The 17,033-nt window shown below is 38.7% G+C and overlaps 1 protein-coding gene across 1 annotated transcript in view; it reads right to left on the reverse strand.

The window, feature by feature from the left end:
- LOC147329984 (caM kinase-like vesicle-associated protein) overlaps positions 1-17,033 on the reverse strand; it is a 47,740-nt gene that overhangs the window by 6,588 nt on the left and 24,119 nt on the right. Inside the window, exons 2-4 of the mRNA XM_086291468.1 lie at positions 2,502-2,609; positions 2,277-2,408; positions 154-228 (exon numbers count right to left, since the gene is read on the reverse strand). Of these exons, the coding sequence (XP_086147594.1) occupies positions 154-228; positions 2,277-2,408; positions 2,502-2,596 (302 nt within the window). The 5' untranslated portion in view covers positions 2,597-2,609. The remainder of the gene's footprint in view (positions 1-153; positions 229-2,276; positions 2,409-2,501; positions 2,610-17,033) is intronic.

Below are 17,033 nucleotides of genomic sequence, written 5' to 3' on the forward strand. Positions count from 1 at the left end.
AATACCAAGTGACTGGAGCTGTTCTTGTATCTACAGGACCTTGGGCTCATTCACCACAAGTATCAACAATATAAACAGATACATTTCAAGTTTAAGTTACGGTCAAGACAAGCAGAAAGGTTTTCCCTTGGCTCATCAGACATCGGAACTCACAGTTCAAGGAAGAGGAAGTACTCTTTTTTGGTCTCAAAGACATCCACCAGTTGGAGAATATTGGGATGCTTTACCCTGAAAAGATGTGTCAAAAGACACAAGAAGAGAATCAAGTCAAATATCAGATAAGATCTGAGTCATTCATTCTTTTAGAAGGCTAATGTAAATACCTTTTCATTTTAATGCACATAAACAACATGCATTCTGAAATCTGAGAGAGGGAACAAGACATATTTAAATATGCAAGACATATTTAAATTCCCATAGATACGCAGATTTGTGTAATCTGATGTATCCATATGGGCATATATCTCAAACATTTATATCATGAGCATTGACTATGCCTTCAACAACCACAGCAAAATGCAAGAAACTCTGAAGGACATTCACGAGCCTACTGGTTATTTTCATGATCATTTTTCCACAGTGCTGACTGTGGAAGTCTGCTAAAAAGCTCTGTCTTTAATTGCTTCCTTATTCAATCACTCCAAGCACAAAGTTAATTTTGTGAATGGAAAATTGAGATTTGGGACATTTATGAATGATTTTCATCGTGCATCACAGGTGTGTGTTTTGTAACCATAATTTACATGTCTGAATCAGAATCCAGACACAAGCTGTGAAGTACTGGAGAATTTTTAAAGAGCACATACTCATCATGTGTTATATAAATGTTCTTTTTCAAACCTGCCATGAAATAAATGGCAGAAAGTAGATGCAGTCCAGTATATTACAGACCAGCTATTAGCTACTGTAACAACTTATTAAAGCAGATAAACACTATTTTTTTCTGTTGTTGTTTAGGACTGGAATATTTAGTTTAGTTTTAAAATAATCAATGATGCCTAAAAACTGCACTTCCTGGAAGGGCTACCTGAGGTTGGTTCCAAAAGTGAGTCAATCCTCAAACACCCCCAAATGAACAATGTCCAGCTTCATAGTGACAGTTTATGTTTTACAGTATGATACAAAAATATTTCCAGAAGATACTAAGGTGTATGCTGTTGAGCATTTCTGGTAAGGAATAGTATATACTATTTTAAAATGATATTGGATCATGCAAATCTAAGTAGCTATACCCAATGTCTTGATGCAAACTCAATCATCCAAGTAAAAGAAAAAGAGAATTCTGTTCAACTGGATTTAGCTTTTTCAGTGGGAGAAACATTTCACCACTCGTCCAAGTGACTTCTTCAGTCTCAGCTGACTGCAGGTTTCCCCAACCTTATAAACAGTACCTTTGCACAATGACTGAAACTAGCACAACAGAATGAACAATGGCCTGTGAGGTCAGTTCTTTGATCATTAATACCTCTTTAATGTTTCCATACCAACCCAATTAGACGTGTACTAGATCTACTACTAGATCTGTTACTTTTCCCGTATTAAACTATGGCTGCATCACATGTTAAACTGAGATTTAAATCTCAAATCCAGGATATTTACAGGGGAACCAAAACATGAAACTAAACAAGAAGAAGCTAAACTGACAGAACATACAACTGAACGTTCTCTTGCGTAACAACAAAACAAATGGAAGAAGGTAACTTGAAAGAGTAATCTCTTTTTTTCCCATTTTCATTCTTTTCTTTTGTAATGTCAGCCCACATTTGTCTCTTCAAAATGTAATTTGATGTTTTGCCAGCAATTATTCACAGGCTTTGACACTGTCATCTTACTGCTCAACCCCCTTCATTGATGACTACAACATGAAATGTGGATGCAGTGCACATCCCTGTTATTAAAGTCTAATTTTGAATGGAATAATCGGTGTTTTCAAAGGCTCCTTATAAAAAAAAAGCACTTTTATGGTAATCTCACTCTACTGCTTTGCTTGCTGACAGCGACAAATTGTTTGATAAGGCTCAGGTTATGCTAATGTGGGCTTTACCAGAAAGTCAGATCATCAAAGAGAAGCTGAAGGAAAATCTCTGATAATAAAGGCTTTAAAAAGTGACTGCATATGATCACTCAGCAGAATGAAGTTCACTTTTCTGCTTTCTTAAAGAGCACTGAGCTGTTTCTTCTTCTTCATAAAAAGATGTTTTCTGTGAAATCATTTTCAGTAAAATTAAATATAAAGCAAGAGTCACACAGCAAGATGAATCAGATGAAAAACTCACATCTTCAATATGGCAGTCTCGTTTTTTGCAGCCTTACGGACTTTCCTCCCATCCTTTTTCAGGAATTTTTTACATGTGTACATCTTCATTGTAGTTCTGTCCTTGGCCCTGAATATCTCACAGAACTCTTCCCTGAAAAGATTTTCACAGCACTTCAGTTTTTCTTAAACAACATAATGGAAGCATAATTCAAATTCAAAAGCAAAAACCTTCCGAGATACTTACGATTTAACGATCTGACCCAGGTCATATTTATCTGTCACGTCCGAAGGACTGTGGTAATCCTTCTTTTCCCCGATTGTTAAACAGCCAAATGGCATGGCCACTCCTGACCTGTGGTATAAAAAAAGACAGAGCGAAATAAATAAGAATAAAGATTAAAATCATTGCAATTTGTCAGGTCATTCCAACTACTGCTGATTTATTCCCTCACACAGATCCTTAATCTTACACTGGACGATGACTTGGCTGCAACATATCCCTCCCTCAGCCATAAAATAATTATTCCAGAAATGCTGAGAAAGCATTTCCAAAGTGTGAGCACTAAAGAGTCACCAGAGGCAGTATGAGTGCCACAGATTGTTTTAAACTTGCTAAACAGAGCTTTCATGATCCAGCATTAATAAGAATAAAGGCATAACTGCTACACAGTCCTACCTTTATGTTACAGCTCATAATTTTGAAAAGTCTGCACTGAATATACCAGCACTTTTCCGTGGGCAGAAACTTACAAAACACAGGGGTCAGGGAGCAGCAGGACTAACGGTTAATTCAAACACAGAGCCCAGTAAGGTGAATCCCACAACAACTGAAGCATTTCCAATCAAGAAAGGGAACCAGCAAATATCGGCAGAGCACCCAGAGAGGGAATTGAGGGAATTCAAGTATTTTCTAAGCTCTAAATCAGCACTTTAATATCTAATTGCGTTACAGTATTTCTGTGACTCTCTTTAACAGTTTCAATTTCAAACTTGTTTGTTTTGTTTTGTTTTTTGTTTTGTTTTTTTTTGGGGTGCGTAACATAATTCTATGTTGGCAAGTTTTCACAGTTTTCCTATTTTTAGTAAAGGATTCTATGATTTAAAAAATCCTCCAGCACTCATTGTCAGCTAATGATAAATGTTTTGACAATATCTATTGAAGTGATAATATTTTATATAACACAGAAAGATGCCAGGCAGGCATCATAAAATCATGCACTTTTTAAATGTGGTCCATTTTCTTAATAAAAAGTAGTGGAAGACTTTATTTTATTTTGTTTATTTGTATTTCTCTCTGCTTGCTTTATTACAAAAGTCACTACACATCACTGCTACACATTAAAGGTTTTATTTGCAGCTGAGGTGTTATAATTATTGTAGAGATCAAAGGAGAAATGATTTTTTTCTTTGTAATCTTCTCTCTGCACAGTAAAGTCAGGAGCAGCGAACCCAAGACCAAGACCGTGACAAGCCGAGCTGTTTCTGAATTTTCATGGTTCGCTGCGGTTAGCATGTGTATTTTTGTTTATGGCCAAATGCAAAATTGTGTCTGAAGTCAAAATTCCCAATCCATCTTCAAACACTTCACAGACTTCAATCAGCTTTTTTACGTGTCTTTAATTATCTCAAACCTCAACTCTAACTCTTCTCAGTAATCTTCATAGCAAATCAGACACAAATCAAACAGATCAAACACAAAAGAGAAAGCTGTTACACACAATTAATAAATTCACTAGTTTAACAAGAAATGTATCTCTGCGTCGTATGAAACTGGTAATGAAAAAGAGATTAGGGATCGTCACAAATATAACAGTGTATCAAGCACATGACTCAGAGTTTTAGAATTTAAGGCCAGGCATCGAATAACCTCAGTCTAGTCCCTCCTATCACTCCAACTCATTCAAAAAGACATCAATAACCAGACAACAACAGCATTTATTCCACAAGGACCTAAACTCAAGCAAACTAAAAGCCATACATGATGCTCAGTGGCAACACACTAAAAAGTGTTCTAACTGTTGTACTTTTTAAATAAAGTTATGCAGCAGTAAATGCTTATCAATATTCCTATCAATCTGGGAACACATTCACTAGTTTTGGGGTGCCAGAGAATTTGGGTTAAAAAAGCAAAATCAAAACTAAATTAATTCCAAACAAACCCAACGGTTTCCAGACTTCATCAGACTAGTTTCCTCATTTGCTCTCCATGCATAATGCTTAACACAACCAGAACTTGCTCAAAACGACTCAACACTAGAATTGGGGCAAAAAGTGGACCACTTAAAAACCATCATATACACACAACCGTGTTGTTATTCATTCAGAAAAGCCTTTAATCTTACTGAGTTGTGACTTGGTGCTCCAATAAGGAAAAACCACCTGTTTACACCCTCGGTTATGGACGAAGCATTTCACGGCTGGCTGGAGTGTGGGATACGGTCTTTCAACAATTTGTATATAGATAAGAGGTTTGTTTCTTTTGAAAAAAGCTTTCTCAAAAAGTTTTAATTTACGTTGATTTAAGTCTTTTAGATATTTGCAAATTAGATGTTTTGTCTCATCTAATTCTGAGTGTTTCCCTATGCACCCGTCCACTTCTCTGCTGGACCTGATAATTAAAAACAAAACGGACTCAAAGAAGATCATTGGTAAAATGTATACAGTGTTTAATGACCACAAGCTGACTACCTTAGAGGGCCTTAAGCATAGATGGGAAGGGGAACTAGGAGAAACAATACCCGAGACAACTTGGCTACAAGTTTCAATGAATATCTCCAACTCATCAGGCGATCTGTTATACATTTTAAGGTTGTACATCATCTCCACTGATTTGGACCCCACATGCGGCCTGGGTAAGACAGCTCCAGCCACTCTGCTGCACATGTTTTACATGTTTTACACAAGTTACATGGATGGAGCTCAACCTTTCAGACTAACTCCAACATAACAGGACAAACGATCCAGCCAACCCCTCTGATTTAAATGTTTGGTGTGATTCCCTCTGAAGCATCCCTGAATAAACTTGCTCTATCACCTCTCTGCTGGCCAGAAGATTTATTCTCACCAAGTGGAAGGACCCCCGGCCCCTAACATTTGGCCTGTGGATTAGAGACGTGATGTTCATCTAAGGAAGATTAAGTTCACCATCAGAGGGTGTGCTGGAAAATTTCATCCTTCCTGGCAACCGGTCATTAGTTATATTGACAAAATGTCATCCTGTGATATGGAATCATGATTCTGTTATGTTGAATGTATATAGCCCAGTGGCCCATTGTCTTGCATGCCTATAGTTTTGTGTGTACTCTGAGTATATATATCACTATTTTATTTTTCACTTGAGATCTGTTATTGAGAGGTGGGAGCAATGTTGTACATTTATTGGTATATGCTTATGTGTTTAACTGTTGGAAAAATAATTTTAATAAACTACCTGGATCAAAAAAAAAAGTGGACCACAAATGGAAACTTCTTTTATCATTATTTTCCTCATTCCCCATAGACTCTATAGATTTATGTGACCGCATCTGCCTGAGTAATACCCTCTATATCACATGGTAGTAAATCTTGTGAAAACATAAGTAGTGTTGTGTTTCGCTAATTTAGCACCTTTAATACCTGAGAAATGGAGACGCTTATGCTCATTGATTGGCAACACTGCCTCCAGTGGTTAAAAACTGTGTTAAAGAATAGCTCTCTGCATCAACATAAGTCATGAGGATGCCTATGGTATGAGAATCCTAACATATTGAGAAATGTAATTTTATTGTGTTTTGAACAACCAATGCGAAGAAAAATGCCCTCCAAAAACCAAAAGAAATGGAATCAGCAAGAATGTGGATGAAATCCCTTGATATATTCAAGAAATCCTGAGAGAAAACAGTGACTCTCTCTGTGTCTACTAGTGTTTTTAAAAAGGAATCATACTACTTATTAATCCAGTGCAGATACCTTGGGGCCAGCAACCACAACACTGCATGCTTGCTGACTGGACTCGCATAAATATTCTCTTTGCAAAACTAGGAATGTAAAGCAGTAGTGGAAAATGCCTGAACAGCATTTTCTAGAGATGAACATACGGTATAAAATATATATTTCCTATCCATGAAGCAACCATTTGTATTGTCACTTTGTGACGCAGGGTAGTAGGGAAAATGAGAACCTTCTTACTATGTAAGAAGGAAATTTGTCTTCTGCAGCTTCTGATATCCAATCTAAATGAACAAGGCTCAGCTGAGAAAACTGTGAAGAGAAAACTTTGTGCTCACTTCCCTTCCTTTTCTTAACTGAAGCACAACACTGACTTGTGCAGTCAGTGAGAGGAGCTGACCTTTTTTGGCTCCCTCTCTTTCTCTCACTCTCAGTACATTGTATATCAATGCTGTGGCTCAGTAAAATTGCGCTGCAAAGATGAAAGGAAAGTTCTGCAGGGATGGTGGTTTAAATGGAGGACATTCTGAGTAGGTTTAGCAGACCGAAAAAGGCCAAAACATGTCCGAAAAATACATTATGGCTACGTTCAGCAAGTAGCCACAGTCGTGACATTCTAGGAAAAATGCACATGAGAAGAAGAGAGTGGGCACGCAATTTTGAGAAATGAATTGCATGAAGTAATCCAGAAAATCAACCTTTGCGGTTTTTGAAAAACTTTATCTTGAGCCTGCAAAGCCACAAGAAGCACAAGGGAGAACATACGCAAAAAATTCAACACCAGATAATGTAATTCTTCAAAGAACTCATGAAGCAATGTAATGGAAGAAGAACTTGTCAAGCACTTGAAGCAGAAATAGCAGGATGCTTGCTATATCACATAACAGAGGCTGCATAATGGATCCATTTCAATTGACCGGCATCAGCAACATTCAAGCATTATCGCCCCGTGTTCTGACTGTTATCTGCCTCTGGGGAGCACTACTCAATGGCTCTTAATGCTTTATGTGCCACTGTGTGCTGTGACTCTGCTGTGGGCCCACAGTACTATATCACCAAGGAATTTCTGCTAGTGCTGTGAGGATTTACAGGACAGAAGATGGATAGTGAAAAAAGATGGAGGCTTATTAAGCAAGTGCAATACCTCCTTCAGCCAGGCAAGGCCGTCAGGAAATGAGTCGTTTTAGTTCTTTGTGCTTGATGAAACTCTTGCAGTGCCTGGAAAAGCCAGGGATTAGACTAAAGGCAGTGCTGAAAGTGCTTTTTGAAGCACGTAAGTGGGGATTATTTTAGCTGCTACTGGGATATAATGCAGGGTTACTCCACAGGGAAGTAGTTGGTATAGTTAGCTTACTTAAGTGAGCCATTTTTCCCTTGTTTTTAAGAAATGTTTCACTTCATGTTTAGTTGTTGACTCTCTGCGCGGCGTTCTTTCACACCCTTACTCCCCCTCTGCCTCAGTAGCTACTAAATGAGGATGCACAGTAAAGATCAGATCCCATGCATTACGCTTGTGCTGACTGTAGGCCATTACATACTTCACTGAAGCAAACCCAAGCAGTGCTAAACTGCAACAGTCATGCACAAACCACATTTTACACACATAACTGCTCATCTTATATAAGAATAACAGCATAACACATGATTGAAAACCGTGTCATATCTTTTTAATATCACACATTTCTCATTTGAAAACATTTTTCAGGATCAAGAAGTATAAAAAGCTTTTATATCGCACCTAAGACCAAAAAATTAGACTAATATACTAATAAGATACCTTTGGACAAACAGAGAGGTTTCACTCAAACAGCAGGAAAGTTCCCATTCTCCATTTAGCCTTCTTCTACAGCTGAGAGATCACAGGCACGCTTTGAGGGTAACCCAGAGTTAGCCACCAAAACGTGAGAAGGAAACCAAAGGATAAACCGTTACATGCAGTTAGCTGCGTTTGACTGGTTAAATGTGACATAGTTGAACACTGGTGTGCCAGCGTATTATTAAAAAAGCCAAAACGCAGCCAGTGTGGCATATCAGACCTTGAAGGAAACACACTGTAGCTTTATAATGTTTCACTGAAGCTCTGCAGTCACAGTCCGATCATTTACTATTAATGCTCTTCTGAAGATTTTAGGTAGCAAACATAACCAGGAGATAATATGAATAAGTGGTCAAAATTCATCTTTCACACAAATACCACCCATGCTGAGTCCCTCAAGCACACTACTTGAGTGTTTTGGGCAAACTACTAATTCTGTTTTGACAAGGCTAAGATCAAATATCATCTCTTTCTCTGTCTCTCATTATCTCTCCATTCTCTGTGTTCCTAAAGACTGGTTGGAGCCTGAGTCTAAAAAGACGCGTCTCTCTAGGTTTTTGGAAATAAACATTCTTGACCTTCGTTTTCTTTCATCCTCACTGATCTCCTCCTGGGATTGCCCAAAAGACTGCGAGAGCACTTTGCTTTCAGCTAAAAAGAGAAAATAAGGGCAGCACAGATGGGCACAGTGACAATTGTGTAAGTCTTAATAAAGCCTTCTGAGCAGAAAGGTTCTATTGCACGCACACAGTGCAAGGAAACTATTCTTTTTGCAGTGAAAGCTAATAGAAAGCACATCTGTTGGATTGCAGCACGTCAGGTCTGAAAGCCCTCAACTTTAGCTGTGCCAAAACAATGGAAAACTAATGGGCTCATAAATAACACTCTGGCTACAGTTAACTTTGAGTTTCAGTAAGAATGTATCGACTCCTTCATGTTTTCACGACTTTCAAACAATGATTTCAAGATTCTTTTCAAATCCTAGCTTCACTGAGATTCACACAGACTGTCAGCGTCAGGCGATGGGATTGGTTACTATGGGGGACATAATACGCAGAACCTCTGTAGCTTCTGTTGTGTAATTGTTGTATTTGCATCTGTACTACAAAGACCATGGTGCTCTTCTATTCATTCCTGACTGACAGTAGAACAATATAAAGCACTGAAACAGAGAGCACATTTTCCAGTCCTAAGCAGTGTCTACAGACATTCAATCCAGCATTTAACAACCTGTCTTTGTAACTCACATCGATAACTGTATCAACATATTTACTAACCCAGGTGTTGTCTAATCTTATGCTCCTCGTTACGCCGACCTGTGGCATACACTGTATTCTGTTTCTGTTTATGATGACATCATATACATGTCACGTGTTAAACATAATCTCAGAGGTCAGACGAGTGCTATATTAAAAAAATGACCAACAATTGCTTTGTAAATCTCACCTATCACGTCTGCTTTCTAAGTGAAACGTTACTAATTCAAAAAAGAAATCTGACTTTACTTGCAGGTGTGAAGTTTTGAAGGTGCAATAATAATTTTAAGCAACACCAAGACTGTGAAGCAGCTATTTTTCAAGTCGGGTGTAGACACATAAAACAAAAGGATGTGTCGGCTGTGAAGGGTGAGCAGGTGTATGAAAGCTACAGGAAGTAAATCATTAAAATGACATGAAGGCAGTCCAGCCGTGGTACTCTAACTCAAAACCTATGTGCAATTTTACCCTTGTAGCTGTTATGAATTAAAGATACAGGCAAATATAGACACTGCACTGAAATCATTTGCTATCCATTAATGTAAAGCTGCCCAACTCTAAGTGAACTTTTATAAACAGTTTCAGCTAAGAGCCGAGACAATCCATTAGTGTGGAGAGTAACTGAGAGGCCAGCAGACGCGGTGGAATACTGATGGTATGCAATAAATCTACATCGGCAGTAAGTGACCCCGGCAGTGCCTCTGTTATAGAGGCCAGAATAATAGCTGCTACTATTCCCAGAAAAATGGGCCAACCAAGATGGAAACCAGTTCAAAGATATTTTACAGTATACAGTTCAAGCTGCATTAATTGAGTGGCATATGAGTGCATTCATAAAAGAACTTCCCCAAAACTCACTTGGAAGAGCATCAGCAACATCATCGCTCTGCCTCATTACTGCACTGCACAAGAATTACATCTTTTTTTCATTTTGATTAAGGGAAATGAATTCTTAGAAATGTTGACCAAAAAAAAAAAAGTTTGCATGCTATGTCTCTGGGGCTTTTTACTGCACTAATTAAAATTGCAAGGCGGCGTATAAATCTTGCTGTTTCAACCTTTAGAGAGCTAGCTGAAGAACATGGACGAGAGAGCTCTATAACAAGAGGAGGAAGACAGGGTAATAACAGCAGACAGGGAACACACGAAGGGACTGGGAGTTGCATTAATCCGCAGCATGTGTAGAGCAGGGTTAGAATAAAAAGATAGTGGCAAAGGTTTTAAAAAGCCGGCCAATTCACAATTGAATTAATTATTCATGGCTGGCAGTCTCATTTTCCACGGTGTGTCTCACTGGGCCTGTGATCCGTGTGTTTCTTGTATCGAGGAATCTCTGTGTCCTGGGGCACTTGCTAAACAGTGTGCTAGGAGCAGAAGCATGGCAGGTCTGGCAGTACAGTAATAATTACAAGCCTTCTCCACTCAGCCCTCTTTTAATCCTAGTTCAGTACACAATACTGCTCACGGTGTCTGCATCAGTCTCACACAGGGCCAGTCTCTCTAGATCCACTACATCTCTCGTTTGTTTGCGTAGCATCACAGAGGAATGAAAAGTTTTTGAGGGTTTATTGAAGGACCCTGGATCCTAAACACTTCGTCACCTTTAAAGTAGAGATGGACCGATCCGATATTACGTATCGGTATCGGTCCGATACTGACGTAAATTACTGCATCGGATATCGGAGAGAAATAAAAAAATGTAATCGATCCATTAAATATCAAAAAAGCACCTCACAAAACGCGTCGGAGCAGTATGCATCACGTGATAGAGCGGCTGTGTGTATTTGGAGCCTCGCTACCAAACCAGCATTTCATCTCCGAGGAAGTTTTCCCAGAGAGAAGTAAAGCAACTGTGTAAGTTCATCTCTGAATGTTTGTAAAGCATTCCAGCGTTAAGCTTAACAACCGATATATGGAGCAACTGCCTCTTCTCTCCCTCCCTCCCTCTCCTGCTGCTACTTCAATCATGAAACTGATTAATGATCAGCTGATTGGCTTTTGAGAGTCCGTCTCTCTTCTTTGTTTTTGGCCCACTTTGCACCAGAAAGAGGAAACCAGCGGCTGAACAACAGCAGCACGTTTAACCTTGATAAGCTGTTGTTAGAATGTATTTAATATTACTTTGTACACCAGGATCTTTTTCTAGCTGATGGCTGGTAACTGTGCAGGGGCGGATCTAGCAAAGTTTAGCCAGGGGGGCCGATAGGGCATGAACAGGGAAAAGGGGGCACAAAGACATACTTTTCTTTCTTATTCTCATTTAAAATGTCGAGCTTTTAAAAAATGATTATTTGAATCTTACACCCAAAGTTTTAATCTTATGTAAAATATATAGAAGTCCATTACTGTATATAGTAACTGTTAAGTCTAATATACCCTAGTAAGCTATGCTACTTTTTCCTTTGGGAAGATACCATCTGTGCAGTCTGCAATTCTGTTGAAGAAAGATGTTGAATCTATTTAATTATTCTTGAAAAAGTAATTTATTTATGTGCAATTTTTTTCACACTGCATCAAATTAAAGTTGATTATGTCAATTAAGCATCAAGAGGTGGAGGGTGGTTCCCTATTTTTTTTTTTTTTTTGCTGGGAGTTTGCAACCCTATTAGTTAGGTTGCTTAATATTTCTGCTAAGTACTCTTTAAAATACCAGAATAGGAAGGATGGAGTAGGTTTAAGTTTATCTGATTGATCAGTATTACTGAACCATGAAATATTTTGGGTGCAGGGTATTTTTTACATACAGGTATAACTAATAGCTTTAGTGTTGTTGTTTATTTAAACCTGAATATGAACTTGTACAAAATGCAGCAAGATATTAAATAAACAGTTTTATTGATTAAAAAACACACTATATCGGATTCATATACAGGGAGTGCAGAATTATTAGGCAAATGAGTATTTTGTCCACATCATCCTCTTCATGCATGTTGTCTTACTCCAAGCTGTATAGGCTCGAAAGCCTACTACCAATTAAGCATATTAGGTGATGTGCATCTCTGTAATGAGAAGGGGTGTGGTCTAATGACATCGACACCCTATATCAGGTGTGCATAATTATTAGGCAACTTCCTTTCCTTTGGCAAAATGGGTCAAAAGAAGGACTTGACAGGCCCAGAAAAGTCAAAAATAGTGAGATATCTTGCAGAGGGATGCAGCAGTCTCAAAATTGCAAAGCTTCTGAAGCGTGATCATCGAACAATCAAGCGTTTCATTCAAAATAGTCAACAGGGTCGCAAGAAGCGTGTGGAAAAACCAAGGCGCAAAATAACTGCCCATGAACTGAGAAAAGTCAAGCGTGCAGCTGCCAAGATGCCACTTGCCACCAGTTTGGCCATATTTCAGAGCTGCAATATCACTGGAGTGCCCAAAAGCACAAGGTGTGCAATACTCAGAGACATGGCCAAGGTAAGAAAGGCTGAAAGACGACCACCACTGAACAAGACACACAAGCTGAAACGTCAAGACTGGGCCAAGAAATATCTCAAGACTGGTTTTTCTAAGGTTTTATGGACTGATGAAATGAGAGTGAGTCTTGATGGGCCAGATGGATGGGCCCATGGCTGGATTGGTAAAGGGCAGAGAGCTCCAGTCTGACTCAGACGCCAGCAAGGTGGAGGTGGAGTACTGGTTTGGGCTGGTATCATCAAAGATGAGCTTGTGGGGCCTTTTCGGGTTGAGGATGGAGTCAAGCTCAACTCCCAGTCCTACTGCCAGTTTCTGGAAGACACCTTCTTCAAGCAGTGGTACAGGAAGAAGTCTGCATCCTTCAAGAAAAACATGATTTTCATGCAGGACAATGCTCCATCACACGCGTCCAAGTACTCCACAGCGTGGCTGGCAAGAAAGGGTATAAAAGAAGAAAAACTAATGACATGGCCACCTTGTTCACCTGATCTGAACCCCATTGAGAACCTGTGGTCCATCATCAAATGTCAGATTTACAAGGAGGGAAAACAGTACACCTCTCTGAACAGTGTCTGGGAGGCTGTGGTTGCTGCTGCACGCAATGTTGATGGTGAACAGATCAAAACACTGACAGAATCCATGGATGGCAGGCTTTTGAGTGTCCTTGCAAAGAAAGGTGGCTATATTGGTCGCTGATTTGTTTTTGTTTTGTTTTTGAATGTCAGAAATGTATATTTGTGAATGTGGATATGTTATATTGGTTTCACTGGTAAAAATAAATAATTGAAATGGGTATATATTTGTTTTTTGTTAAGTTGCCTAATAATTATGCACAGTAATAGTCACCTGCACACACAGATATCCCCCTAAAATAGCTAAAACTAAAAACAAACTAAAAACTACTTCCAAAAACATTCAGCTTTGATATTAATGAGTTTTTTGGGTTCATTGAGAACATGGTGTTAGGATGCCTGGGTCATTGACCCAGGGTTTTTGAGTTTATTATATTATTTATACTTTCTAGTCTTTGGTTTCTTTGAGTTCTGTCTTATGGTTTATGTCTCTGTCTTCTTTAGTTGCTCTGTCTCCCCTATCACCTGTATCCCCTTGTCTAGTTCGCGTCTCTGTGTATCCTTAGTTCCTATATCCCCGTGTTCAGTCAGTGTTTGTGTCTGCCCTGGTCCCACGTCTCTGTTCCCTCTGTAGTGCCTGCATGTGAGTCTGTGTTATGTGTTTCCTGTTTTACTTTGAAGATCTCTGTCTTATCTCAGTGTGTTCAGTTTACGCTTCCTTTTGTCTCGTCAGTTCTGATTTGCCCCAGCTGTGTTTCCCTCCTGTTATTCATTCCCTGATTGCTCCCTCTTTGTATTTAAGCCCTGTGTTTCTCTGTGTCCGTGTCGCGATCTACCGTTTATTTTGCTGTGTGTTTTGTCAATCCGCCAGTTTAAGTTTATTTAGATTTTTTCCAGTTATGTTATGTTTGAGTTCAGCATTAAAGCTATTTCAATTTACGTTTGTCTCTGGAGTCTGCACCTTGGGTCCTATCCCTGTCCGCACACAGCCCACACCTAACACATGGTTGTTGTTCAATAATAAAATTATTCCTCAAAAATACAACTTTCCTAATAATTCTGCACTCCCTGAAGGTATCGGCAGATTTCCAGATTTATGATATCGGTATTGGACTTAAAAAAGTGGTATTGTGCTATCTCTACTTTATTAAAGAATAGGTGACGATGTGATTTCATTCATTCAAAACAAAAGCTGTGCATCTGACTCACACTGCTGCATTCTTCTATGAATGAGAACACTTTGCAGCTGCTTCATCAGCACAAGAGTAAACGCACTTTTGCACTTCACTTCCTTCCCACTTCCTTCTGTCATCCTGTGCCATCACTCTCTCGCAGCCACGCTTCATGGCGAAACACTTTAAGCAAACAACAGCACGAGCTTAACTTTGCACCTTACAAGAGTCACATGACAAATCAGAGTACAGTTGCTTCTTACGGCAGCTTCTAGAGAGGAAGTGAGACAACAGGATGTGTCACATACAGCAAAGAGTCACAGTTATATGGTCAATGTATTTCCAACCCTTCCAGGACCGGCAAACAACCCTTTTTACATCTGATGCCCACCATGTACAAAAGAAACACATCCATCATTACACAGTATAGACCATTTTGTTGTTGTTGAATACAAAAGAAACTGTTATACTCATGATACATGTTCATTTACAAGTGTGATAAACTTTTGAAGTATTTTAATACTCAGTGAAAACTATAAAGAAATTTTTAATAGGCCAGCTCTGAATTAAAAGTAATTTAACCATATTTCCCTAAAAAGTGGGAACGTATTTAGAATGTACTTAGAATTAGAGATGGCACGATACCACTTTTTTATGTCCGATACCGATATCACAAATTTGGATATCTGCCGATACATATATGACTCCGATATAGTGTGTTTTTTAATCAATAAAACTGTTTTTTTAATATCTTGCTGCATTTTGTATAAGTTCATATTCAGATTTAAATAAACAACAACACTAAAGCCATTCTGTTATACCTGTATGTAAAAAATACACTGCGCCCAAAATATTTTAGTAGTATAGCTTACTAGGGTATATTAGACTTAACAGTTATACAGTAATGGACTTCTATATATTTTACATAAGATTAAAACTTTGGGTGTAAGATTCAAATAATTATTTATTAAAAGCTCGACATTTTAAATGAGAATAAGAAAGAAAAGTATGTCTTTGTGCCCCCTTTTCCCTATTAATGCCCTATCAGCCCCCCTGGCTAAACTTTGCTAGATCCGCCCCTGCACAGTTACCAGCCGTCAGCTAGAAAAGGATCCTGGTGTACAAAGTAATATTAAATAAATTCTAACAACAGCTTATCAAGGTTAAACGTGCTGCTGTTGTTCAGCCGCTGGTTTCCTCTTTCTGGTGCAAAGTGGGCCAAAAACAAAGAGGAGAGACGGACTCTCAAAAGCCAATCAGCTGATCATTAATCAGTTTCATGATTGAAGTAGCAGCAGGAGAGGGAGGGAGGGAGAGAAGAGGCAGTTGCTCCATATATCGGTTGTTAAGCTTAACGCTGGAATGCTTTACAAACATTCAGAGATGAACTTACACAGTTGCTTTACTTCTCTCTGGGAAAACTTCCTCGGAGATGAAATGCTGGTTTGGTAGCGAGGCTCCAAATACACACAGCCGCTCTATCACGTGATGCATACTGCTCCGACGCATTTTATGAGGTGCTTTTTTGATATTTAATGGATCGGATTACATTTTTTATTTCTCTCCGATATCCGATCCAGTAATTTACGTCAGTATCAGACCGATACCGATACGTAATATCGGATCGGTCCAGCTCTACTTAGAATGCAATACCTATTTTACTATATTTAAAGTCTCTACAGTGATGTGCATACGACAATAAGGTTTGCGCCAGCCCTCATTTCTTTATTTTTTGTTAGGACAATGGGAAATAGGTGGAGCACTTCATTAAAATGTGCAAACATTCAAGGAAATGCAGCATATAGGCCAAAAACAGTTTGGACAGTTCTAAAAAGCTTGAAAGTTAATATTAGGCATGACCACTTTTATTCTTCAGCAGAGCCTGAACTCTCTTAGACAGTTTTCTTGTCAGTGCATTAAGTAGCTTTCAGGAATATTTCTTCGAGCCTCTTGAAGAACACACAAAGCTCTTCTTTGGATGCTGACTTCAATAATGATCAGGTTCAGGTTCTGGGGAGGCCATCCATGATTGATAGTGTTTTATTGTATTATTCTTTTTTACATTGGCAGTGTGTTTGAGATCATTCAAGAATGTTAAATGAATTAGTTGCATATCAGATGCTTTCCACATGGTAAATCAAAAGATTCTGTGTTCATAATTCCATCAATTTCGATCTCCAACACTAACCGGGTGAAATGCCTCCCCAAACCATGACAGAGCCTCCAACACGTTTTGTTGAAGGCTGAAGACAATGTGGTAACTCTCTCCTGACCTCCTCCGTACATATTTACAACAAGTTGAACCAAAAACTTCAAATTTGGATGTGTTGCTGCCACAACTTTTCAGTCAAGTTCTTGTGTAATTTGGCATGTCTCGCTTTTCCCCCCTTGTTCACCTCATTTGAATGGTTCTTTGCAGCCACCTTTTGCAGGCCATTTCAGTCCTATAAAAAATGGACAGGTAAAAAAGAGCCAAAGACAAACAAGCTTCAGAAACCCTGAAAAACTGTTGCTTAAGACCACTTTTTAAAAATTATAAGAAACTCTGACTCCTTTGGAACAAATTATAATGAAATGAGGGGGTGGCTAAAGACTTTTGTACAATGTTATATATTCTACTAGAAA

Source organism: Aulonocara sp. 'chitande type north' Nkhata Bay, linkage group LG5, assembly GCF_057382095.1.
Source record: "Aulonocara sp. 'chitande type north' Nkhata Bay isolate Kocher_YH1m ecotype deep benthic linkage group LG5, A_spYH_male_GT1.1, whole genome shotgun sequence".
In the NCBI taxonomy this organism is placed as follows: Eukaryota; Metazoa; Chordata; class Actinopteri; order Cichliformes; family Cichlidae; genus Aulonocara; species Aulonocara sp. 'chitande type north' Nkhata Bay.